General features: G+C 39.6%; 1 protein-coding gene across 1 annotated transcript in view; it reads right to left on the reverse strand.

Moving 5' to 3' along the window:
- ANTXR1 (anthrax toxin receptor 1) overlaps window positions 1-25,453 on the reverse strand; it is a 374,982-nt gene that overhangs the window by 228,650 nt on the left and 120,879 nt on the right. Inside the window, exons 9-10 of the mRNA XM_006862995.1 lie at window positions 22,654-22,730; window positions 12,897-12,957 (exon numbers count right to left, since the gene is read on the reverse strand). Coding sequence (XP_006863057.1) covers window positions 12,897-12,957; window positions 22,654-22,730 — 138 coding nt within the window. The remainder of the gene's footprint in view (window positions 1-12,896; window positions 12,958-22,653; window positions 22,731-25,453) is intronic.

Below are 25,453 nucleotides of genomic sequence, written 5' to 3' on the forward strand. Positions count from 1 at the left end.
AGAGGAAACCCTGCTGCATACCTTTTCCAATTTTGGGTCATGCGTTTTCAAGCTATGGTATTTTTAATCATTTGCACAGGAAAGCTGGACAGTGAAAAAGAAAGACTAGAGAAGAATCCATGTCTTTGAAGTATGGTGTTGGCAGAGAATATTGAAAGTTTCATAGGCTACCAAAGGAACAAACAAATCTGTTTTGGCAGAAATGTAGCCAGAATGTTCCTTGAAAGTAAGGATGATGAGACTTTGTCTCACATACTTTGGACATGTTATCAGGAGGACCAGACCCTGGAAAAGAACATACTTGGCAAAGTAGAGTATCAATGAAAATGAGGAAGACTCCCGATGAGATGGATTGACAATGGGCTCAAACATGCAACAACTGTGAGGATGGCGCAGGACTGGGTGTTTTTCACTCTGCTATGCATATGGCAGCTATGAGTTGGAACCAACTTGAAGGCACTTGTGGCACTATGGGTTAATGTGCTGGACAGCAGAGTTGGTTTGAATCTCAAGGTTGGTGGTTCAAATTCACCAGCCACTCCTTGGAAACCCTATACAGGATTGCTATGGGTCGGAACTACGGCACTCAACAACAAAAACAACAAGTATTCTTTTGTTCTGTCTTACCAATAGCTTCCTAATCCATATATGTTCCACATGAGAATTTCCATTTTCAGTACTGTCATCCACAATTTGGTGTGACTATTTAGAGGTATGGAGTCCTGGTGTGGCATTATGAGTTAATGCACTGGACTGCAAAGTCAGTATGAACCACAAGGTCAGTGGTTCAAGCTCACCAGCTACTCCTTAGAAACCCTATATCAGATTGCTATGGGTTGGAACTGACTCAGTGGCATTTAACATTAGAGGTATAATTAGCATAAAATAACTTGCACATAAAGTGTACAGTTTGATAAGTTTTGACAAGTATACATAGTTGCAAGATGAATACCACAACAAGATAATGAGCACACTCATCACACCTAAAAGTTTCCTTGTGCTTCTTTATGATCACTCCCCCTCCTGCCCCTCCCTGACCTCCACTCCCACGTAAACAATGATCTATTCTCTGTCACTAAGGATTAATTTGCATTTTATAGAATTTTATGTAACTGGAACTATCTAGTATGTAACTTTTTTGATCTGGTTTTACTTGTTGCTATTGTTATGTGAGGTTGAGTCAGTTCTAACCCATAAAGACCTTGTATAGGGTTTCCAAGGAGTGGCTGGTGAGCTTGAATCTCCAACCTTGTGGTAAACCGACTTGGCAGCCTAGTGCATTAACTCACAGTGCCACACCAGGACTCTGGTTTACTTTATTAAGCATACTTATTTTGAGATTCATTGATAATTATTTCGAGGTTTATCCATAGCTTATTCATTTTTGTTTGTTAAGCATTATTCTACTGTCTACCTAGACTAAAATTTGTTTATCTATTGTTACCTTTTGATGAACATGTGAGTAGCTTACAGTTGTGGCTATTTATAATGGAGCTGCTATGAATACTATACAAGTCTCTTTATGGACATACATTTCAATTCTAGGAGTGGGATGTGTGGGTGATATGGCAGATGTATGTTCACCTTTTTAACTAACAGTCAACACTGTTTTTCAGAGTGACTGTGTCATTTTACCTCCCCACCAATAGCGTGTGAGGAAATAAAAATATCTCTGAAAGAAAAGGAAGGCCTGGCAAAGGATGAAATAATCCATTCAGAAGAGTTAACTATTGGCTAGAATGAGAGCTTTGAAAAACAATGGAAAGTGAAAGAAATTAACTACTATTGTTTGCACATTTCTGCGTTGAGCAACTCATTTCCATACAGTAAAACATGAGAGCTAAAGCTGCCCATTTTTGTGCTAATTGGCCCAGTGTTATCACTGTGGGAAATTCAACTCAGCAAGACTAATACAGCTGCTTCTGAGATGACAATTCCAGGAGCTCATTATAACTTCCTTCCATTTCTGGAGCATAAGAACTTCAAATGTTGAACAGTTGGCAGGTTGCACACTAGACTGTAATTACTTCCTTCCTGAAGTGCTTAGATAAGTACACTGTGACTATTCAAATTTGAGACCAAGTGGGCCCAGAGGAAAGAGATGCTCAGGCGAAGGGGTGCATTTCCTAGAGAAGGCAGAAATGAAGCAAGTCCAACAAAACAGTGGGTCAATTCTCTTAATTCACAGAGGTCAGTCTGCAAACCTACAAGGGTAAATCAAGAAATAATGCTACAAAATGTTTTAGAACAGACACTGTAAATACAATGACAGGACCATATGAAATGCAACCTTTGGCTAGGTATGGATATGGGAGTGAAAATAGAGAGTAGTGGGAGCTATGGTCAACTGGAAAGAGTGCAGAGTTTTTTTCTTTTCTTTGCAAAAAGAGGTTATTCAGCCCCTAAATATATTATCTTGTATTAAATACAGGCCCCTGTGTTGCAAGATATCTGATTTTTCTTAAGAATTTTTAGGTGAAATTAGGCTTTTCAATGTAAGCAACAAATTTAAGTTAGAAAATGCAGTGTGAATGAAAAAGAATATATGCAGACCAGAGAAGGCCTGTAGGTTGCCAGTTTATAACCTCTGTTTTAAGTGAAGAAGTTCTTGGAAAGCTCCTTCTTCCCTCATTATTTCCATTCATGATATTGACTGAAATTCCTTCATCAGAACAGATTAGATGTTTTTCTGTCTCTCTCTTCCCATTAAGACCACCCACTAAAATGCAAAACACTGCTAGGTGTACTTGTTGTCTTTAGCCAAAATAATCAGTCCTTCGTCCATTGATTAAGATTGAATTAAGCCTTTAGAAACTCATGGTTGTAGAAGAGACCCAAAGGGTGATTTCTCTGGAAAGCATATGGCTGCAGATGGCTACTTAGCCACTGTTGACATAATTCCAGGGGTGGAAAGTTCAGACTCACTCCACTGTTGGGAAGTTTTAGTTGTAAATGTTGCATATGTGAAGCCAAAGTCGGCCTCCCGGAATTCTTCCCCTATTCCTCCCTGGAGATCTCCTGGCGCTATGCATGGTAAATTTAGTAATCTCTTTCTGCATGGGAATCCTCCAGATATCTGAAGATGCTCTTAATTCTTTTATCTTCCTTCATCTAAACTTTCCTGGTTACCTTAGACTCCTGATTTCCACATGTAGCTCATTTGTACTGTCACCACTCTTTGAGACCTTTGCTATGGCATTTAATGCATGGTTTTCTACTCTATCTGAACATATGATGGTCTGTCAGAGCAGCCTGTAAGTTTCGAGTGTTTGGAGGAAGACCTATACAGTTTCTATTTGTATATTTCACAGTGCTTGGCACATAGCAGACACTCACTGAAAAGGAAAAAAAAGAAGGAAGGGAGAGAAAGGTAAAAGGAGGAAAAGAGATAGTGAGTGAGAAAGAGAGGGAAAGAATAAAATAAATAGAATACATGCAAGATCTACTCAAATCTATCACTATTTCTCCTATGGACATGCCATGCCTTAAAACAAAGAACTTGGAACTGTGGTCTAAACCCAGAATGGCAGGGCTATTAGCAATATGACTACAATGAGATCGCATTAGCTTTGTTTTCTAGCAGTGGCATCCTTGTCAGCTACCAAGATAGAAATCATTATCCTTGTTTCTACACCCCCACCCCAACACATGAACTGTTACTAAATCATGGTTCCCTAAACTTCTTCTATGTGAAACTGGTTATTTCAACACAAAGTCAACACTTCATCTGCTCTACTAAATTTCACCTTGGTATTTCCAGCCCCACATATAACCAAAGACCTATGTTGGATCTCAGTTTTGTTCTCTCAAAGCCACTGTTGTGGCTGAACTGGCAATTCAAACCAGCTGAGATCACTGTCTTGGGGGAATGCAGACATCAGCACAGGGTTTTATGTGCAGAAGAGGACTTAGTGGGGTTCCTCATCTGAGGCTGCTCTGGAGGCAATAACGGGAGGTAACTCCCAGAGAGTGAGGGGAAAGATTTTTGTTGAAAACTAATTCTGCTTTTTTCACAGATCTAAGATTCAATCCCACCATTATACTTTAGAAATGTCAACAATTGGTTATTTCCTCGTTTACCTTTCCCCAAACACATATTGAAACAGTTGGCCATCTTGCAGATACTCTAAACTCTATCAGTTTTCCAGCCGAGAAACAAACAGGCATATTTTTCTCATGTGGACATGATGTTATCAGTATCACAATTCTAACAGGACCTTCAGTCCCCATTAAAATGATGCCGATGACAATAAATAATGCCACCTTGTCTTGTATAAGAGCTTTCAGTGCACTCTTGCACAAATCACTGCGTCCTCACAGCAGCTTAATGGAAATCACACAGGTTTGCCTAGTTAACTTTGGCAGCAAACCAAAAGGTTGGTGGTTCAAACTCACCCAACAATACCACAGAGAATTTCCTTAAAGATTACCACCAAGAAAACCCTACAGGGCAGATCTACTGTCACATGCAATCAGTATGAGTCAGAGTCAGACTAGACTAGATGGTACGCAGCACCAACAATCAGTTCACAGCAATGGATCATGAGATGATGTCTAGTATTCTCAAAAGCCATGCTTATGCTAGAGAATGGTCAGCAATAGACCGACACATAAATCCATGAGAGAACTTTTCATGTAAGGTTGCTCTTTTGGAAGCCTTGTTTTCTTTTTAGTATACTTGTTCTGTAATCAGTGTGTTTTTTTAATTCTTAAAATTTGGATGTAAGAAATGTAAAAGCTTCCAGCTTCCTTTTTTTCCCCCCAACATCTAGAGCTAGCTTCCATTATATGGAATGCATTATAAGGATCATAGATCAATTTTTCCTTAAAAGAAATAAAGTAAATTGAACTGGATAATTTACTCTGCTACAGGAAAATACTGTTTTGTTTATAAAAAATGCAATATTGCACACAAGCCAGAGATTTTGAAATTACCCAAAGATTCCTTAGATTGGATTTACAGAAATTTATCTATTTTATTGGTAAAACCAAAGAAACAGCAAAATTTATCAATTGAATTACTTTAATGTATTTTAATTTATTAGTTTGTCCTTATTTTCTTGTATTTCCTTATGTTTTAAATATCTTTTAATTCTTTTTTTTTTTTTTGCCATTTGAACGGCTTTATTAACCTCAGAATATGAAATTTTTAGATTTTCTTAAAATTGGTGAAGATTGCCTTTTAAACTGCTTTATTAATTTCACAATATGAATTTGTTTTTTTCTTAAAAGAATAGGTATTTGAAAATGTCCTGATGAGAGAAACTTTTAGACTGACACAAAAAACTATTATTTAATTTGAAACTTGACACAAAACAATATTTAATTTGTAACCGATAAATGGAAACACCAAAAAATTGACAGCAAAGCTAAATCACAGCAACACAAGTTGTAAAGCAGAAGCCACGTTATTAACCTGAAAGAAAATTATAGCATTCAAGGTGTTCAGGCAAAAGTCATCATGATTATCTGGTTCAGAAATTGGAGAGAGCATATAGCAAGCACCTCATCTGATGCTCCTTAATCTTTCTCCTGACTTTCATCATCTGCTCTGTGAGCCTTTGTACATCATCTCCCACTTCACTGTAACCAACATGCCTATTAGTAGGTGTACCCCATAGGAAATTATGGGCAAGTTGTCAAACAAATCCCCGCCTGACATTTCTTTCAGGCTGCTGGCCTTCACTCACAACATCCCAAAGTGTGGCCTTCCTCTTCATTCTTCATGAACTCCTCCTTCATTTTCTTGGAGGATATTTTCCACGTTGAGATTTTTTTTCCAGATTGTCCCTCTTTGGATGCCATGACTCCTGGGCCTATCCTGGCAGTCTTCTCCTTCTCTTGATCCTTACCCTCTAGGTGTGCCCTCTGGACTCCAAGACCTGCTCTGCCTCAGCCTCCAGGGTCCCTGGGCTGCCCCTAACCTGCATGCTCTCAGGGCTTCCAGGAACAGGTACTGAGGAGGGCCACTCTGAAGATCTTTTAATTCTTTCTTTGTTTATTTATCTGTTTTGTTTAATAAATTGTTGTTGTTAATACTATCAAATCAGTGACTCACAGTGGTTCAAACCCACGAGGAGCTGCTGGTGGGTTTGAACCACTGACCTTGTGATTAGTCGTTCAGTACTTATCCTATAGCCCTATACCAGGAACCCTATTTAATAAGAAGAGTATGAAAATCAACGAATTTGTTAGGATCAGAAATTGTGGACTGAGACATTTCTTGGCCATATACATTAAACTTGTCTGCATTGTGTTTTTATTGCCCCAAATACTTTAATTTTATGGAAGGAGATTTTAGTTGACTTCTAATTCCAGAGTTATTAGGAAGACATTTTTCTACTGTAGAAGTAGTTGAGATTTTAATTTTGGTCTCATTCTCTCTTTTGCTATTAATTTCTAATTTAACTTTATTTTAATTATAACTCTAAGTGGTGATATTAATGGTTGTTGTTGTTAAGTACCATGGCGTCAGCTCCGACTCATAGTGCCCCTGCACAGGGTCTCCGAGGCTGTAAATCTTTACGGGAGCAGAACGCCTCATCTTTCTCCCGCTGAATCGCTGGCAGTTTCGAACTGCTGACCTTGAGGTTGGCAGCCTGACTTGTAACCACTACGCTACCAGAGCTTCTTGATATTAATGGTTAGGTGAGAGGAATTAATGAGGGCCAAGGAGTCCTGGTGTGGCACTGGAGGATAAGCTCTGGACTGCCAACCTCAAGGTGGGCAGTTCAAACCCACCAGCCACTTCTCAGAAAGTCTATACAGACTTGCTATGAGTTGGAACTGACTCTACAGTACTTAACAACAACAGGAACAAAGGGTCTAAAACGAATGGAATGAATCAAGACATTCAGCAAACATTTATTGATTACTTATCAAGTGTCAGATACTCTGCTAGGTAGTGGGAAGTGGAGAGAAACAAGACTCCTTTTCTGTTCTCAAGAAGTCTACTGGACAAATGGAAGGAAGTGATTGACTTTGCAGGCCAGGAGCAGAGGCCCCTGGGACCGTCAAGGGACAAGAGCAGAGTGCAGACACTACCTAGAGAAACAGTGCTGACACAGATGGAGGCAGAGACGATGACGTGGAGACATGGAGTAGCTGGGAACTCTAGACCCAGAGAGGGGGAAGGGCTGTGTGCTGACAACCAGGGGGCAGGCTTGCAGGGTATACCCTTTGGTTAGTTGATGATGCATTGTTGTTGTTAAGTGCCATCGCATCAAGTCTGACCCATAGCGACCTTGTACAGGGTTTCTAAGGAGCAGCTGGTGAGCTTGAACCACTGACCTTACAGTTCAAACGGCTTTGCAGTCTGGTGCATTAGGCCACAGTGCCACACCAGGACTCCTGATGATGCATGGATGGGTTATAACTATGGCAATGTAACAATATAGGATGAATGTAAAGTTAATGTTCTCCCATGTCAACTATCACATAATTCATAGTAAAATGGTTAAACAACAACAACAACAACAACAAAACAACCAGGAATACTAGTCAGATAGAAACTGGTGGAACACTCTTCAGGTCTGGAAATGAACTCACCCCCATGACTCAACTGTCGGCCAAACAATAGGCATGGACTAATGGACACCTTAGAATATTCAATCATTTCAGATCAAAAGGGCAGCATTTCCCCAAGAACAGAGTTCAGAATGGTTAGGAAAGAAAGAGGAATGAAAACAGAAAACACAGGGGAAAAGTGGGGTAATATTACATTACAAGATTTTCAATCAGTTTGATGAAACAATGTGTATTAATTGTTGAATGGAAAATGGTTATGTTCTGTAAACCATCACTCAATTCTCAATAAAAAGTTTAAAAAATAAAATATGAATACATTTTTAAAAAAAGAAGTCTACTGGATAGCCACCCAAAATATTAAATACTTAAAAATAAATCTAGGCAGAGAAATTTATACACAGAAAATCACAAAACACAACTACAAGAAATGGAAAGAAACCTACAAAAATGGAAAAATATACCATGCTCATGGATGGAAAGTGAAAATGATCTACCTAAACCAACCTATAGATAGAATGCAATTTCAACCCAGATTCTAACATCCTACTTTAAAGAAAAGGAAAACCTAACCACCAACTTTATATGTAAAGGAAATAAACCCCAGAAAAGCAAAGCAGTACTAAATAAAAAAAACACAACACAACAAAACAAAGTATAATACCTCTCACTTCCCGATCTCAAAACTAACTATACAGGCACAGTATTCAAACCAGTTTTGTATTGGTATAATGAAAGAAACACAGACCAATAGGACAGAATTGATAACCCAGCAGTAAATCCAGCTGATCTTTGGTAAAGGGCTGAAACACACTAAATTGGGGAAAAAATAGTCTCTTTTAACAAATGGAGTTGGCAAAGCTGGAAATCTATTTAAAGAATAATGAAACAGGATCCATATCTCACACCATGTACAAAAAGGAACTTAACATGGATCAAAAACCTAAATGTAAAACCTAGATGTGTTGAATGTATAAAACTGATGATCTACTCTGTAAACCTGCACTCAATTCACAATAAAAAGTTAAAACAAAAAACAAAAAAAGAAAGAAAGTAAAAGAAACCCACTGTAATATTAGTGAGGAGTCTTAGGTAAGTGTAGTTAAGTAGAAATAGCATTCATTGCTTTTAGACTTCCTGATTATTAGAAGGTTATAATATGATTGCTTTTGTTGTTGCTGTTGTTAAATGCCATTGACTTGCTTCTGATTCATAGTGACCCTGTACATGGTTTCCGAGGAGTGGCTGGTGGGTTTGAACTGCCAACCTTGCGGCTCAAACTGGCCTTAAGGTCTAGCGTGTTATCCTGCAGTGTCACATGATAGCCAGTAGAATTATTAACCCACCAGTCACTCCATGGGAGAAAGCTGAGACTTTATGCACCTGTGAAGATTGACAGCCTGGGGACTCTAAAGTGGGTAGCTATGAGTTGGAATCAACTCAATGGCAGTGAGTGAGTGAGTGAAAAGAGTTTTCTTAAGCTCAATAATTTTTCCTCCCATTAGTTTATTTCTAGTCCTTTGCCCTTTCAATTAGTGTTTCTTTCTGAAATCTTATTATTTATCTTCTGGATTTCCTTTTGCTGTTTGTATGGTTTCTAATTATTTCATTTATTTAATCAGTTTGCCCTTACAGTGTTTTCTTGAATTCTTCTCAAGTTTTGTTTGTGTTTTCCTTGATTTTGCCTACAGTTTTCGTGATCTTTTTTCTCAATCTGTTGAAGGTACGAAAATATAATTTTAAAAAATTCCTTATCAGATAGTTCCAAAACCACTTTTTCCTCAGAAAAGTCTGGCTCTGTATTTTGATTGCTTGTTTGAGCTTGCTTGAGTCTTGTATCTTGCTGTGAGCGGAAATAGTCTGTTTTCTCCGATACATTCTAGTGGTGTTGCAATTGTATTTAATTGATGATTGCATGGTGATGTGTTCTTAGATGTAAGCGTGTATGAATTTCTCTCTGTTCACTGTTCATGTAGCACCGTTGAGGGTGAATTTGGCTAATGGTGGCTATGGTCTACTGATCATCAGTTGGTGGAGGAGTGGATAGTGGCCCTTACAGAAGGTGCGACTGCAGGAGTTATGCATGTGGCTGTACCATGTAGGCATGGCTGCTATCTAACATCAGGTGGGAAAAGAAAAAAAAGAGAAATAGAGAGAATCAAAACAAGCAACAGAAAAGAAAATGAAGACAGTTTAAGAACTCTATGGGACACCATCCAGTGGATAACTTTTGAGTAGGAACTGACAACAAACATCTTTCTGGTATTCTCTGCTTTCAGTCAAGATCCATTTGATGGAGGTATAGATGATGACGTGGAGAAATGGAGTGGCTGGGGACTCTAGACTCATGGACGGATAGGGGCTGTGTGCTGGCAGCTGTGGGGGGAGGCTTGCAGGGTATGCCCTTTGAGTGTTTGAATGATTGTATATCCCTCAGTGTTTTGGTGTACATAAAAAACAAAACAAAAAACACCCAGATGGAATAGAAGCAAATACTGTTGAATGATGATGCATGGAAGGGATTGTAATCATTGCAATGAAAAGAAATACAATAGGATGAGTGCAAAGCTGATGTTCTCCCATGTAAACGATCACTCAATTCACAATAATAACTTTAAAAAAAGATCCATCTGGTTGGCAATGATTCCCTTCATTCCATGTCACCTTCAGAATTTGGCTTGAATTTCTGGCAGTCCCTGTCAATCAACGTACTACTACTGCAACTACTTTTGAATTATCTTCACCAAAATTTTACTTGATATTAATGATATTGTTAATGTCCACATTTTGTTGGGTCACCTTTCTTTGGAGTGGGCACAAATATGGATCTCTTCTAACTATGAGGCCAGGTAGCTATCTTCTAAATTTCTTTGGCATAGATGAGTGAGTACCTCCAGTATTGCATCAGTTTGTTGAAACATTCTGGCATTTCTAGAGGGCTTGTTTTTTTTTTTAACCAATGCCTTTGCTTAGCTTGTACTTCTTCTTTCATCACCATTGGATCTTGGTTAGATGTTACCTCTTGAAATGGTTAAGCATCAGCCAATTCTTTTTGGTACAGTGACTCTATGCATTCCTTCTATTTTCTTGTGATGCTTCCTGCATCATTCATTATTTTGTCCATTGTTGTTTTTGTTAAGTGCTGCCAAGTCAGTTCGGACACATAGTGACCCTGTATAGGGTTGCCAAGGAGCAACTGATGAGCTTGAACCACCAAGCTTACAGTTCAAACAACCTTATAGTCCAGTGCTTATCCTACAGGACTATACCAGGACTCCCTAGAATCCTTCAATATTTCAAGTTGAGGTTTGAATTTTTTTCCTTCACTTCTTTCAGTTTGGGAAACCCTGAGCACATTCTTCCCTTTTGGTTTTCTGACTCCAAGTCCTTGCACATTTCATTAGAATATTCTACTGTGTCTTCTCAAACTACTCTTTGGAAGTTTCTGTCCAGTACTTTTATGTCCTCATTTCTTCCATTCGTTTTAGCATGTCTATGCTGGAGAGCAATTTCAGAGTCTCTTCTAACATCCACTTTGGTCTTTTTTCTGTCTTTTTAATGACCTTTTGGTTTCTTCATGCATGATATTCTTAATGTCATGCCACAACTCTTCTGTTTTTATGGCCATTACTGTCTAATATATAAAATCTGTTCTCAAGATGGTCTCTAAAGTCAGGTGGGATAGATTGATAGTCATATATTGGCTCTAGCCAAATATGCATAAGGGAGGTGCATAAGACAGGTGCATTCGGGGAGCAATAACACCAGTACACATACCTTAGATTAACCAACCAGTGAGATCAATGGGAGAGCAAAGCTTGAAAGAGTTAGCAAAGAAGAAGGAATGGAAATAAGAAACAGGGGGAGGAAGTAGGATAAGCGATGTTGCATCGAGAGGATTGTAATCAATTAGATGAAACAAAATGTCAATGAACTGTTGAATGTAAAACTGATGTTCTGCTTTGTAAGTCTTACCAATTCACATAAAAAAAGTTTTTCAAAGAAATGTCCCATACAGAATATAAAAATAATCTAAATATCCTACTGCCTGACTTTGCAAGAAGCACCTGAAGTCTTGAGGACTGACCTTGAGGCTAACAAGACTAACCGAGGCTTATTACTGCCCAGGGGATCCTAGTGCCAGATTCATGAAGTCATATGCTTTGTCACATTTGCAGAAGTGAGATTTAAAATTTATTTTTCTTAAAGAAAGTCTATTCCTATGGTAGCTACAATTGTCCCTGATGTCTCTGTGCCCGGGTAGGATTTAATCTGAAGTCTATTTTTTGTTTGTTTCTTTAACGTTTTTAAGTTGGCACAGATAATTCAGTGCATCTAGCTCCTTGAAAGCTTTGCAGCTGTTTTAAAAGATAGCCTAGACTCTGGAATGCAATCTTCAAGGAATTCCTTCATTTATCCTAATAAAATATGTCATATAGCAATAAAACGTACAGTGTGGGAAATGCCTAAACATTCTCCCTTCAATACTATTGTCTTATCAAGGTTGTGTGACGTGTTTCTGTTTATAGATTAATAACTGACACTGGTGTTTTGGGACACTAGAAAGGGAACAGGGGGTGGTATTAACAGTGACTTTATAGTAAATGTGCGCATTTCTGGAGGACATTCCGTAGGAGTGAAATTCTATTCAGTCAGAGATTGGTGATTTTTAGATGAAAGAAAGAAGAGGGGTTGGAAAGTTTCAGGAATTGCTACACAATACTAGCCAGCTTTGCTGAAGATTTAGGCAGTCCATTAGCATAAAAATAAGAGTAAGACTCAAATGTTTATCAATCAGAGAAACTACTGGGACTAAAGAAGACCAATTATTAACAAAAATTAATAATTAATAATTAATGAGAAAATGATAACAGTCCTTTTACTTGTACAACTGCAGTTATCTGCTACCATTTTGTGAGGACTGGGAGCTTGAGTGATTAAGATAAATAGATTAATTATGAGAAAAGGCCTGCACCAATTAAATAATTATGTGTATCAAAATTTCAGGGGTGGTCTGTGCTCAGTATGATCTTCTGGTATTTGTAGGACTGCCATGAAAATGAAGACTTAGATTTTTTTCCAGAAGCAGGGTGTTGATTATGGTAATGTTTGGGGTTCCAGTATCTCGGCAATTCTCTGGTAGTTTGGTCCCAAGGAAGGAGATAATTTGGACAGACCTTTTCAAACTTTTAAACTGACATGCTCATCTTTCTTTTCTTCTTTCTTCCTAGAAGCAATTCTTGTTTAGCAATTTTTACCACTCTTCCTACCCTCCCTCCCTCTGCCCCATCTGCCAAATTAAGTAAACATGTGACTAAAATGCAATATATCATGAGTATTAAGGGAACAACAATGGTTTAAAATCTACTTACCTCCTGCACAGATAGTGGATGGTTCAGCTGCTAGAATTTCAATGCAGGACTTCTTCAAAATCTACAAGGAGAAGGAATAAAAGTGAAAAATCAGGTGCAACTTATTTTGTTAAAACAGAATATTTGAGTTTTGTTTTAAACTACCAAGATATCGAGGTTTGAGGCTATTTGGTTGAATGTGTGTATGTGTACGTGTGTGGAGGGTAAGTTAGTATCTATTATTATCATTGGTGCCAAACATTGAATGAATCAGGCGCTTCTGGGTGAACCAAAAGCCATAAAACGTATTCACTCATAACACACACTAAGCCTATAAAATATCAGTCCTAATTTTAAGGGGGGTATTGACTCAACTGCACTTAACAACAACAACAATATATAGTTGGAGTCCTGGTGTGGCGCTGAGGGCTAATGCGCCAGACTGCAAAGCCGTTTGAACTGCAAGGTTGGCAGTTCAAGCTCACCAGCTGCTCCTCAGAAACCCTACACAGGGTTGCTATGGGTTGGAATCAACTTGACGGCACTTAACAACAACAACAATATATAGTTGAGGAAATGGAGCTTTCAATTTGAAAGATAAATAACATCAGGACATGTGTAGTAGGTGCCAGAGTGAGGGGCAAACACGAAGAATTAGGGCAAAGAGGACTGGTACATCAGTGGGGATTCCATGAAAGAGGTGAGCCTTGGGGTAGGATTCAGTCCATTGGAGAGGAGAAGGTTAGGGTAAGGTTAGGCGCCAAGCAGGGGATGGCATGAGCCAAGGTGCCAAACAGAAAAAGATACCTCTTTAGCTGGAACAAAAGGAGCTTGAAAAATAGAAATAATAGATATTAGATAAAGCTGGACAGGTAAGATAGAGCTGGACAACTCCCCAGAGAATCTGCATTTTCAGGTTACTTAGAGTTCCCTTTTCTTTTAGAGTCAGGAAAGATTTTGTGGAAGAGAGTTCTGAAGGCTGCTCACTGTGCCTCATTCACTAGGAGCATTTCCTTGAGCCTTACTGAAATGGGAAATGTATTCTTCTTCCCAAGTAAGAGTCTTGTATAGTTGAGTTGAGAGTCTTAGGACTCCCAACACCCCACAGAGCATCAACAACAAAGATTTCTCCTGGCCAGAGCAGGATATTTGACTGGTGGAGTTTAAGCTTCTGTAGACTCTTGTAGACTGTGGGCAGTGCCCAGGTTAAGAATGCTGGACCTATACACAATTCCTACTTGTCCTTTAATGTAATGTAAATGTGTTATCATTTCAAAGGATTGAACCAACCAACCCCTGCTCCCAACAAACACTATGTCACTTGCTGCATGTGCACCTCTTCAATCATTGAAAAGACTTCAAGTCTTTACTTGTACTAAAGTGAGGCTAGAAATCATGTGTTTACTCGGAATTATCTACAAATTCTTCAAAACACAATGAGGAATGGGTCTCTGTCATAATCCAGGGACTAAACATATTCATTCTGAGATTTCAACCAAACATTTCAAACAAGTACAGGGCACTGAGTTCATTTACCAACCAAAGGCAGTATCTTTATTTGGACCTTACTCAATCTGGGATTTATGATGATTCAGAGAGCTGAAGGAAACCATTTCTCTATTTGTGAAAGAGGCATTTGTTAAAGCAATTAGATGTGGTATAATTAATTAATTTAAACTCTATAGAAGAAGAAAGCTTCTTTTAGCATTGAAAAACGCCCATTTATTGGCAGCAACTGATACATTGATGTATACCTCTTTGTTCCAGCTTAAGTAATACATAGATAAAAGACACAATGAAATATACAATGTATTATAAAAGGGGAGGAAAGGAATTTTAGGGAAGATAGGAAGACAAAGCAAGGCGTGACAATAGCACATTAAAATATATTCTGCGAGGAGCTTATTAGTTCCTTGCTAGGAATGGCTCATTGACCCACATTTTCTAGTAGCAAATGATAAGGACATACACACACTCATTCAAGATAAAAAGCAAACCCAATTCTCAGGTAAGACAATATTTACCCATTCCAGGGAGAAATCTGGGCGTCCTCAGAGAGAAGCATTAGGAAATGAAATGAGTATTATGTTTAAGAAAATCTTTATTTGATGTACAGATGATAAAATATTAACATTTAGTCACTGAAAGCAGTTTCTTTACAGTCATTTTGGTGGTATAGTGGGCTAAGCACTGGGCTGTTAACTACAAGATCAGCGGTTCAAACCCACTAGCCACTCTGCAGGAGTCGGTCTGAATGTGTTCAAATGGGTTCCCATAAAGATTTATAGTTACAGAAACCTACTCTGTCCTATAGGGTCTTTTTAAATCGGAATGGACTTGATGGCAGTGGTGGTGATTTTTCTTCCCTTATGTTGTTGTTAAGTGTTGTCGAGTCGATCCTGGCCCATAGCGACCCTGTACAGGATTTCCAAGGAGCAGCTGGTGAGCATGAACCGCTGACCTTGCAGTTCAAACGGCTTTGCAGTCCGGCGCATTAACCCACAGCGCCACACCAGGACTCCTCTTCCCCTATGCCGTGGAGCTGGTTCCGACTCATAGCAACCCCACACAGGGTTTCCGAGGCTATAAATCTTTACCGGAGCAGAAAGCCTCATCTTTCTCCCACGGAACAGCTGCTAGTTTGGAACTGCTGACCCTGAGGTTAGCAGCCCGATTCGTAACCACTACGCTACCAGAGCTCCTTATATAATAAAGGTCATAAAAAGCGACATTTCTTTTTCCTTTTGACAACTCTAAAACTCAGATTTCCCAGCTACTTTTTCTGACATTCCTTCCCACGCTGTATATACATTTTCATGGTATTTTCATACTTTAATTCTCCTATTTGTTTTCAGTTTCCTCTCGATTCCATGGGAAGAACTAATTGGTTTGTTTTTGTCTGGTTCTGTCTTATTTCCTCTGCCTCTGGCTTACTCAGCTGCCCATCGCAGCCTATGTCTCTGTTAGCTGTCTTCCCACACCTGGCTCTGGGGATCTGGTATCAACCCTGACCTCTAACCCAAGGTCCTCTGGTTGGGGGTCAGGGTCTCCAAGGATGTATTTGTATTTCCTTGCTGGCTTCTTTTTCCTCCCTTTTCCTATAGTCAATCAGTCCTTTTAGGTTCTTAACTCTAATATCCATTAGTCATCCTGCATTGTGCAAAGCAATGTCCTAGGACAGGACTTGCCAGGAACCTGGTGCACAATGATCAAGTTCCCAGATCCAACTGCTGTACTGGGTTCTGATGATTGTCTACCCACAACATGCTGCCACTGGGGCTTCTACTGCCTGAAAGGCCTCTTCAGGCATATTTCTTCCAACAGGCCACATTTGAAAAAACAAAATTAACCCGATGGAGAAACATAAGAACACAGAGCTATTTTAATAAAACAAAAGAAAAAAAAGCTTTTAAATAAAATTCCTCAGGCATTTGACATATTCTGTTGTGGCACCATATGATGAACGTTGGTCTATAACCATAATGTTGGTGGTTCAAACCCACCAGCTGCTCCTTGGGAACCCTATTCAGGGTTGCCATGAGTGGGAACCAACTCATCTGCACACAACAATAAATCATTTTATCATCCAGAACTAAAGGTTTCAGAACAGTTCAAGAAAGAAAACCCTGAGTTACTGGGGCAAGTAACTATTCCCCAAACTCCACCAAAACACCTAAATGAAATTTTCACCCATGTAAACTGACTTTGAATCAATATTTTGGAATTAATCCTAGCACTTAGTACCATGTGCTCTATAAAGAAAAAAAAGTCAGTGTATCTTTTACCACAAAGATATTCTAACATGTTTGTCATAATAAACACATGCTGTACTATTTTCTTAAAAGTGTCTGCAATTAGCTGATAAATCTAGGGAGTGCATAAGGGGCCAAACCATGTCAGCCAAGCACTGTGATTCAATCCAGTAAAAACACAACTTTTCCAATCTTAACTTAAAACATCTGGAAGGGATGCATTACAGTGACTAACGTGAAATTTATCAGTGAGAGGGGGTTACACAGGATTTGTCTGGGACTGTGGCTTCTATTAGTTTGAAATGTCTGGCTTTAAAAGGTAGAAAGTCAGGATGGCATGAAATGGATGTAGTGGTCCCTTGGTTATTAGCAGACAGACTGGAGGGTAATCAGTTTGTCTGAACTGATGATGACTATGCAAGCGGGAGGCAGACGACCCCTCTCCCACCCAGGCACTGTATCAGAGGGGAGGCTGAGGAACTGCTGAAGGGAAATCCCTAGAGTGGAAGAAAGCTGTACAACTTCCTAAATCTGATGTCAGAGGTGAGAAGGTTTGAGATGAAAGAATAATTGGCCCATTGAGAAGACCAGACTAAGACCACCGCATGCTTCAAGCATCATCCAATGTGAAGAGTTGGGTCCTGGCCCTGGCCCAGTAAGCACCTGGCCTCTGCCCCTGAAAAGCCCTTAAGCTTATCAGACCACGTGTGAAAAATGTGAGAAAAATCTGAGAACCGATATTGAGAAGCAGTTTAACACAATGAGTTTGGAATCAAATTGCTTGGGTCAACTCACTCATAAGCAATGTCGCCTTAAGCAAATTCTGTAACCCCTCTGAGTGTCCATTTCCTCATCTATAAAATCAAACCCAACCCAAACCAGTGCTATCAAATAAATTCTACCTCATAGTGACCCTATGTAGGGTCACCTTGTGGGAGCATCTTCTTCCTGGGAAGTGACTGGTGGGTTTGAACTGCCAGTCTTGTAGTTAGCAGTGCAATGCTTATCCCTTTATAAGAGTGGGATAACAATAGTACCTACTGTATAAAGTAGTTGTGTTGAGAAGACTAAATGAAACAATATAGGTAGGGTCTATGGCAGAGTGCCTAGAAGCTGGCAACTCTTCAATGACGCGCAGTTATTATTCTCAAGTACAGGATTCTGGAGACAGATTTGGACTCTGAATGGATTTGCTTTCAGATCCAGACACCATCACCTACTGGCTACACAGACTTGGATAAGTCATTAAACCTCTGAATTGCAATTTTCTTTTCGGTACAATGAAGATAATAAAAAACATTGACTCAAATGATTTTAGGATGATTCAGTGAAATAAAACACACAAATGCATATGTACACAGTTGGTAAGATCAATAAGAGTTTACCTTTCAGGCAGAACTAGACAGACATGAATTGTCTATAGATAGCTAATCACTGTTGACCCAGCCTACTTCAAATTTCACACACCTTAAACAAAGACTATGCCCTTCACTACAAATAAGCTCCCAAGGAATGTCTCAGAAAGGCTTTAGCAGGAAGCACTTATGAAAATGTCTGATATGCAGTCAGTCCTTACATTATGGTAGCTATTACTACTATTTTTGTTAGTATTATTGCTACTCCTACTCCTGAAGTTCTGGTGTAGTATAGGGTAAGCACTGGACTGCTAACCACAAAACTGGCAGTAAGAATCTACCTGCTACTCCTTGGAAACCCTACACAAGGTTGCTATGAGTTAGAACCGACTTAGTGACACTTAACAACAACTCCTGCTCCTAATACTATTGCTGCTACTCCTTTTGGACAAGGACTGAACCTTGTACATTCTTGAGTTCCCATCAGCCACCACTGGTCTTGTTTTTAATCAAATATACTGAAAATACTGACCAAGGTCAATAATTCTTTCCTGTCAACTTTTGGACAGATTTCAAAGAAAAATTCGATAGAAAGGCACATTTGATACCCATGAAGAACTATATAAATGCCAATTTAATGCAATTAACCTCATTTTTAAAAGATTAGATAATAGATAAAATTAGATAAAAAAAAAAACAATAATGTCCTAAGTATATCACTTTTTCCATGTCCCAAATCTAGGTTTGCCTGCTTTGCAAAAGGCTTTGACTCCTTTTCTTGTGAAAAGCGTTGAGGTCTGTGTTCAGGGATAGGCCCAGCCTCTCATAAAAGGGCCACATTAGCTGTTAACAGCTGAGGGCAGAGAGCAAGATGAAAGACTCAGTGAACCATTGCTTTTAGAAACAGCTAGACAGTGCGTGTCATACCCATGCCTCAGCATGGACTACAAGTGTTAGCCCCGTGAATTGTGTAACAATTTAATCTCCCAATTTATTAATATAATGTTTAAAAGGAGTCCCAATTCCCAACTAAATTCCATTCCACACTTGAAACCAACCAGCATGTTTATTGCATCAATGGATGTCACTGTTGATGGATTTCAATTCTACAGACTCTGAATTAAAAATTAATATTGTACATGTTTTTCTGGAATGCAAATATAATTTTAAGTACACTCATACATTGTATGAGGGCAAGTCAAAAAGTACTAGTACAAAATCAAAGAAACCTTGATGAAATAAGATGTGAAGCTTTTGTTGCCTAACACATCCTCCTTCTGGAGCCTGTATACTTCTGAAGGTGGTGTTTCCATCTCTAACCCTTCCCTGAAGAATTCTGCACTCTTTTGTGTATACCAAGTGAAAACAGCAGTTTTGGGCATCCTTGAGGGACTCTAATTATATTTCTTTTAATTGTTCTTTAAGATTTTGCAACAAAAAGAAGTTTGAAGAGAAAAGATCAAAGCTGTAAGGTGACTTGAGTAAGGTTTCCCAGTGAAATTCTCACAGGACAGCCCTTGCTACCCTAAAAGAACAAGCCAGTGCATTGTCAGAAGGAGAAAAATTCCTCGGTGCAACTTTTCTCATCTTTTTTTCACCAAAGTAGTTTTGAGTTATTTTAAAACTTCTTCATAATAAGCCCCTGTGATCATCCTGTGATCTTTGAGAAAAATCCATCAAGGTTACCCTTTTGGGTACTTCCCATTTTGAGGGGATTCCCCGCAAAAGTCACCATAACTTTCTAACCTTACCTCTCTGCCTTGAATTGGACTGATCCAGCAGATCTTGGAAGTCACTTTTTGGCACCCTAACAAGACTAAGACAAGTGTATTACCAAGAGAACTTGTCTACAGCCATCCACTGATCACAGAGACGTGTTTAAACACATTCTGTTTGGAATAAACCTGCGTATGTATGAACTGGAACCCTAGTGTGGTATGTAGGATAAGCTCTGGACTGAGAATCCAAGGTTGGCAGTTCAAACCCACCAGTTGCTCCTCAGGAACAGGGTTACTATGAGACGGAACCAATTCAATGACATTTAATAACAACAATATATGAACTGGAACCCTAGTAGCAATACTTTTTGACTTATCTTCCTACCAAATAAAAGGGCCCTGGTGGTGTTGCGGGTTACACATTTGGCTGCTACCCACAAGGTCAGCAATTCAAAGCCACCAGCTGTTCCTCAGGAGAAAGATGAGGCTTTCTGCTCCTGTAAAGATTTACAGCCTCGTCAACCCTATTAAAGTCAGAACCCACTCAACAGCACACAACCATCACCATCACTACCACCTACCAAATAATCATCCTAACATGCAAGGTACACATTAAAGAGTTTTACAGACTTTAAAACAATAAAGTTTGTCTTCAAAGTATGCAAAAGTGTTTGCCTGAGAGAGCACCCACCCAGCTCACTTAAATGAAAGCTATTCTTCTTTCTTAGTTTCATACTCAATGAGTTAGCCTCGGGTCTGAAGAGCATAGGATAAACATCGTTCTGAAATGGAGGAAATTCATTTTACCATCTACTAAAACACTTTGCTCTTCTGTTTTCACAAGGAAAGTTCAGATAGCTGTGAACTTCAAAAGATGGTTTGTTTAGTAAGATGAGCTTGCTGACCTCCTTCCTCAGTGTTGGAGAAGTGAATGGCCTTCCTCAGCAACCCACTCATGGAGGTGTTTTCTGGATTGTGTTCCACGTTCTGTTGTTACTATGCCTTTACAATGAGTCTTTCCAAACTGCTAGATCCAAGAAGCACTGGAGTGGGAGGGGGTGATCTGAGGATCAACTGAATATGCCCCTTTACAATCTTTGTAGCTCTTCAGGCTATGGGAATTTTTATTACATTTGGACCTTTTAATAAGGTGAGTAAAAATCATAGCTTAGGAGTAAGGCTTGGTCTGGATGTCTGCAAAGTCTGAGTTTAATTAATGCCTGCTGAGGCGAACAATTGTAAAATTAAAGATCTTCTGTTCATTACAGAAGCTAAATTGATCCTAATGATGCTTTTTACCCAGACCTGCTAATGTGATGGAACAAAAAATGCCATCTTTTATAGATGCAGTCTTGGACAAGAGGGTGGAGGAAGAACCAAGGGGATTTTATAAAAGATAGAGCTACAGAAACTGCCCTCTTGTTGTGCAGTGTAGGTCATCTAAGGATTATGAATGTTAGAAAGCTCTGTCGCTCACTTTGTAATTAATAAATAAAGTGTGGTTTTGGACACCATGGGATGAACAGGGCAGTGTTTGTGCTATAGCGTATAGCATGAAAACATCCAAGTGCCAAGAGAGGGGTTTCAACAATTACTGTCACTGGAGTCTAAGGCAATGAGTGCTCCCAGTGGACAAGAGATCTGTGCAGACTGTGAAGACTGAGCTAGGCCTTGAGGCTTGGACAGAATTTAGATGGGGCAAAGGAGGAGAACAGGGTTTCCTTCAATCACAAATAAGCCTCATTTAAGAGAATGATTGCTGTTGCTGTAAGATTCCCCAATCTCCTTCCTGAAAAGAGCTGGTTCAATAAGTCAGGAACTTTTCAAGACCAAAGGACTGTGTTGAAGATTTTGATTGATGGGAAGCCCTCAGCAGTTCCTTAGGGGAGTCTTGAGGAAAGGCCTGGAAGACAGACTTTGCCTTTTGTCATAGGTTTGCTAGAAACTGGTGCAGACTAGGGGCTACATGTCTTCAGTCTTCCTAAAAGTAGAAAGGAAAAATGTGCACAGGATCTGGTTTCAAGAAATAAATTCATATAAACCACAGGATAGATTTATGCCTCAGTTTCCTTGATCCTACAGCTTCCCTAACAACAAGGATGTTCATGCCAAAGGTTAAGAGAAATCCTTATCAATAGAGTTGTTTGCTCAATACTTGTTTACTGTTGATCAAATGTGTGGAAAGTTCTATGCATTGACTCACCCTCACATTAATAGAGAGTCTGACACAAGCTTAAATATTTATTCTAGGGAAGTGCTCCTAGATGGATATGATTTGGGGCCAGCCATGGGTTCTCCACCTCATAGACAGGGTGCCTGACTCTAGGCCCCACCCCCAATTGCACACCAAGTGGGGACAGCTGGGAGGAGAAGTGTGAACCCCAGAAGCCAGGCCAAGAGTGGGATGCAAAGTTGTAGACCTATTTCCGTATCGTCTGAAGCCAGCTTTCATGCAGGTTCTGGTTTCCCTGCCTGTAGCACTTTTGTAAAGTTAAACAAAGACCCAGGAGCCTGGCTGGATCTTTGCTTAATATTTTCACTTGAGGGTTGGCGTTAGAGTCGCCAGTTGTGGTCAGTGGAAATTCCCCAAAGAAGCCACAATAACAAAAGGCAAAGGGATAGTTCCTTCCTAACAGTTTCACTGGCTTAAGGGGTTACAATCGTCTATCCATGCAAAGTTTTTCTTACAATTTCCTAACTGTACGTTGCATGTAGTAGGTGGAATACTGTCACGGTCCTCAGAGGTAGAGTCCTGATCAAGTGTTAAAAGAAAGAAGCTCCTTTTAGTCTGTGTTAAGTTGCTAGCCTCCCACGATGATAGAACTGCATCCACAGTACTGAGATTTCCAGAGGTACTCACCACCGAGCTACTTAGTAAAAAAGCAAAGAGCTCTCTAGCTCTTAGTAGCACTGTCCCTTGGGTAAGACTACATAGCTCCAGTCTTGTTTCTACTGTGTGAACCATGCCAGTATCTTCCTCTCTGAAGTATCTTTTCTCTTCCCGGCCTACACACATCATCCCATAGGGCACTGTAGGTCATTCGCACCATGGGCATTAGAGACAGATGGGTTTTCCGTATCACTGCTCAATGTGCTGTGTGGCCTTGAATGAAATGACAATCTATCTGACCCTCAGTATCTACTCTGTAAAAGGGGCAATAGAATCGACACCCAATGGTAGTTGTGAGGTTTTAATGAAATGGTGTATGTAAAATCATCTGCACAATTTCTGGCACATAGTTGTTGTGTGCCCTTCAGTCGGTGCCAACCCATAGTGATCCTGTATAGGGTTTCCGAGGAGCAGCTGGTGAGCTTCAACCACCAACTTTGCGGTTCATACTGACTTCACAGTCCAGCGCATTAACCCACAGCGCCACACCACGCACCTAGTTAGAACTTACTAAATGGTGGCTCTTATCATTTGTACCTTCCCAAAGAAACAAGAGCCCTGGTGTGGCGCTGTGGGTTAATGTGCTGGACTGCAAAGTGGTTTGAACTGCAAGGTTGGCAGTTCATGCTCACCAGCTGCTTCTTGGAAACCCTATACAGGGTCGTTATGAGTCAGAATGGTCTCGACGGCACTTAACAACAACAACAAAGACAATGAGGAAGGAAAAAGCAGGGGCTCTGGAGATATGGAACAGGGTTCCAGCCCTGCCTTTCTCCCTTAGTGATCTGGGGGCAGGATATCTGAGCATCACTTTCCTTATCTATAAAATGGATATGAGAAAATTTACTTCACAGAGCTACTACGAGTTTTACATGAGAAAATATCATGAAATGGAATCAAGAAACAATGTTTGGTTCCAAAATAAATTCTCTACAGCTGTTGATTTCCTTTTGTCATTTCCTTATTTCCCATGGACGTGAGACTAAAGTGGAAAACAAATTGAAACACTATGATAAAGACGACATTATTCAAATCTGACACATACGAACTGCTCCCTTAAAGTAGAAAGAATTGAGGAACAGTGAAAGACCAACACGCAGACATCAGTTGGGAATTGGATAATCTGGTAATTTAAAGGATTCATGTCCTAAATAATCAGTTTCTGCTAATCCAGTGAATTTCCATGTGAAGCTCCTCAGACATTGACATGGAAAGAACAGGATCTTTGGAGCCAGACCTTGGTTTGAGTTCTCCTCTCTATCATTATAAGACCTGGGGTGGCACTGTAGGATAAGCACTTGACTGTTAAGTATAAATTTGACAGTTCAAACCCAACAACCACTCCTTGGAAACTCTATACAGAGTCTTTATGAATCAGAACCAACTCAATGGAACTTAGGACAACAACAACAACAACAATCATCATGAGTGTTTCCTCATCTGTAAAATGGGGACATGACGTCTTTCTTCAAGGAGTGGTTGCAGAAGTGCCTAGTAGAGGATCTGGGGAAAAGAAGATGCTCAAGAAGTCACAGTATTTCTTCTCCTCCTCAGGTCTCATTACTATAAATTCTGAGTGTTGACTTATTCATCATCCATAGAAGATATGGAAAAATTCCATGATCTCTAGATTTCTTGCGAGTCTTGATTTTTAGCATGACTCGTCCATTGACAGACTTTGCATGGTTTCCCACTGTCCTTAAAGTAAATAAGCTTTATGTGATTTAACCGCTGGCTGCTTCTTCCCAACATCTTCGACCATGCCCTTCTGTTGTTTTCTCCATTGTGCCATCTTGGGGCAAGGCTCTGCCAGGAGCACCCATCTGTGCTCCTCCAATGGATGACTCCATTGTGCCCTTCAGGCAGTGTCCTCAAAGGAGCCTCTGGGTTCTCTGTCAGTCACATTCATCTCAGTAGTACATATTTTTCTATTTACCATTTATCACGATTTTAACTAAATACTGTGTGCATACTTATTTTTTTAATGTGTTTCTCTCATTAGATTGTAAGCTCCAGCAGGACAGGGTCTCTGTCTGCTTTACTCGTAACTGAACGATCAGAGTCTACCATAAAAGCTTTTCAATGAATATATGATGGATGAATAAATACTAGACCCTGCATCTTAATTATGGGTTTAAAATGAAGGCCCTGAGGAACAAAGAACTTTATGGGCCATTTGAGCTTATTTGAAAGGAAAATTCTGCAATCCAACTTTTAATAATTAAGTCCAGTCCTATTTGAGACGATAACCAGTCACAAAATGACATCCATAGGAACAGGCTGGAATAGTTGCTTCAGATGGGAGGAGAAAATGAGAACTTCTTTTTTAACATCCAAAAGGAGAAATAGAGCTAGTTCTTAAAAATAATGAGTCAACGTTTAGGCCATAATTATTTCTGTTTGATTTGAGAAAAATGAGCCTTGCTGTTCTTTCCCTGTTTTGCTGTCCAAGCAAATGAATTAACAACCACTATAAACACGGGTTTCATGTACCGAGAAGTCTAAACCACCAACCTAACTCCCAGATAAAAACTCACAAGAATGCTATCACTATCATTCAACCAGAAGTTTGGAGACTGAAGTCTCATTATGTGTCCCTTCCCAGTCTCCCGTTTTCAGGGAACTGTTTCACTATGATTTCTAAACCTCTTTGGAGTTACTTCCACTAGAAAAGAATGTGTATTGTGCTGTTGTTGGATTGGATGCACTGTACACATCTATGAGGTTCACTTGGCTGATTGTGCTGTTTAGTTCTTCTGTGTCAAGTTTCTTTCTGGTTGTTTTAACCATTTTTGAAAGAGCTGTATTAAAATCACCCACTATTATTGTAGATTCATCTATTTCTTTCTTCAAATCTATTAGA

This window comes from Chrysochloris asiatica, unplaced genomic scaffold, assembly GCF_000296735.1.
Source record: "Chrysochloris asiatica unplaced genomic scaffold, ChrAsi1.0 scaffold00052, whole genome shotgun sequence".
Lineage (NCBI taxonomy): Eukaryota > Metazoa > Chordata > Mammalia > Afrosoricida > Chrysochloridae > Chrysochloris > Chrysochloris asiatica.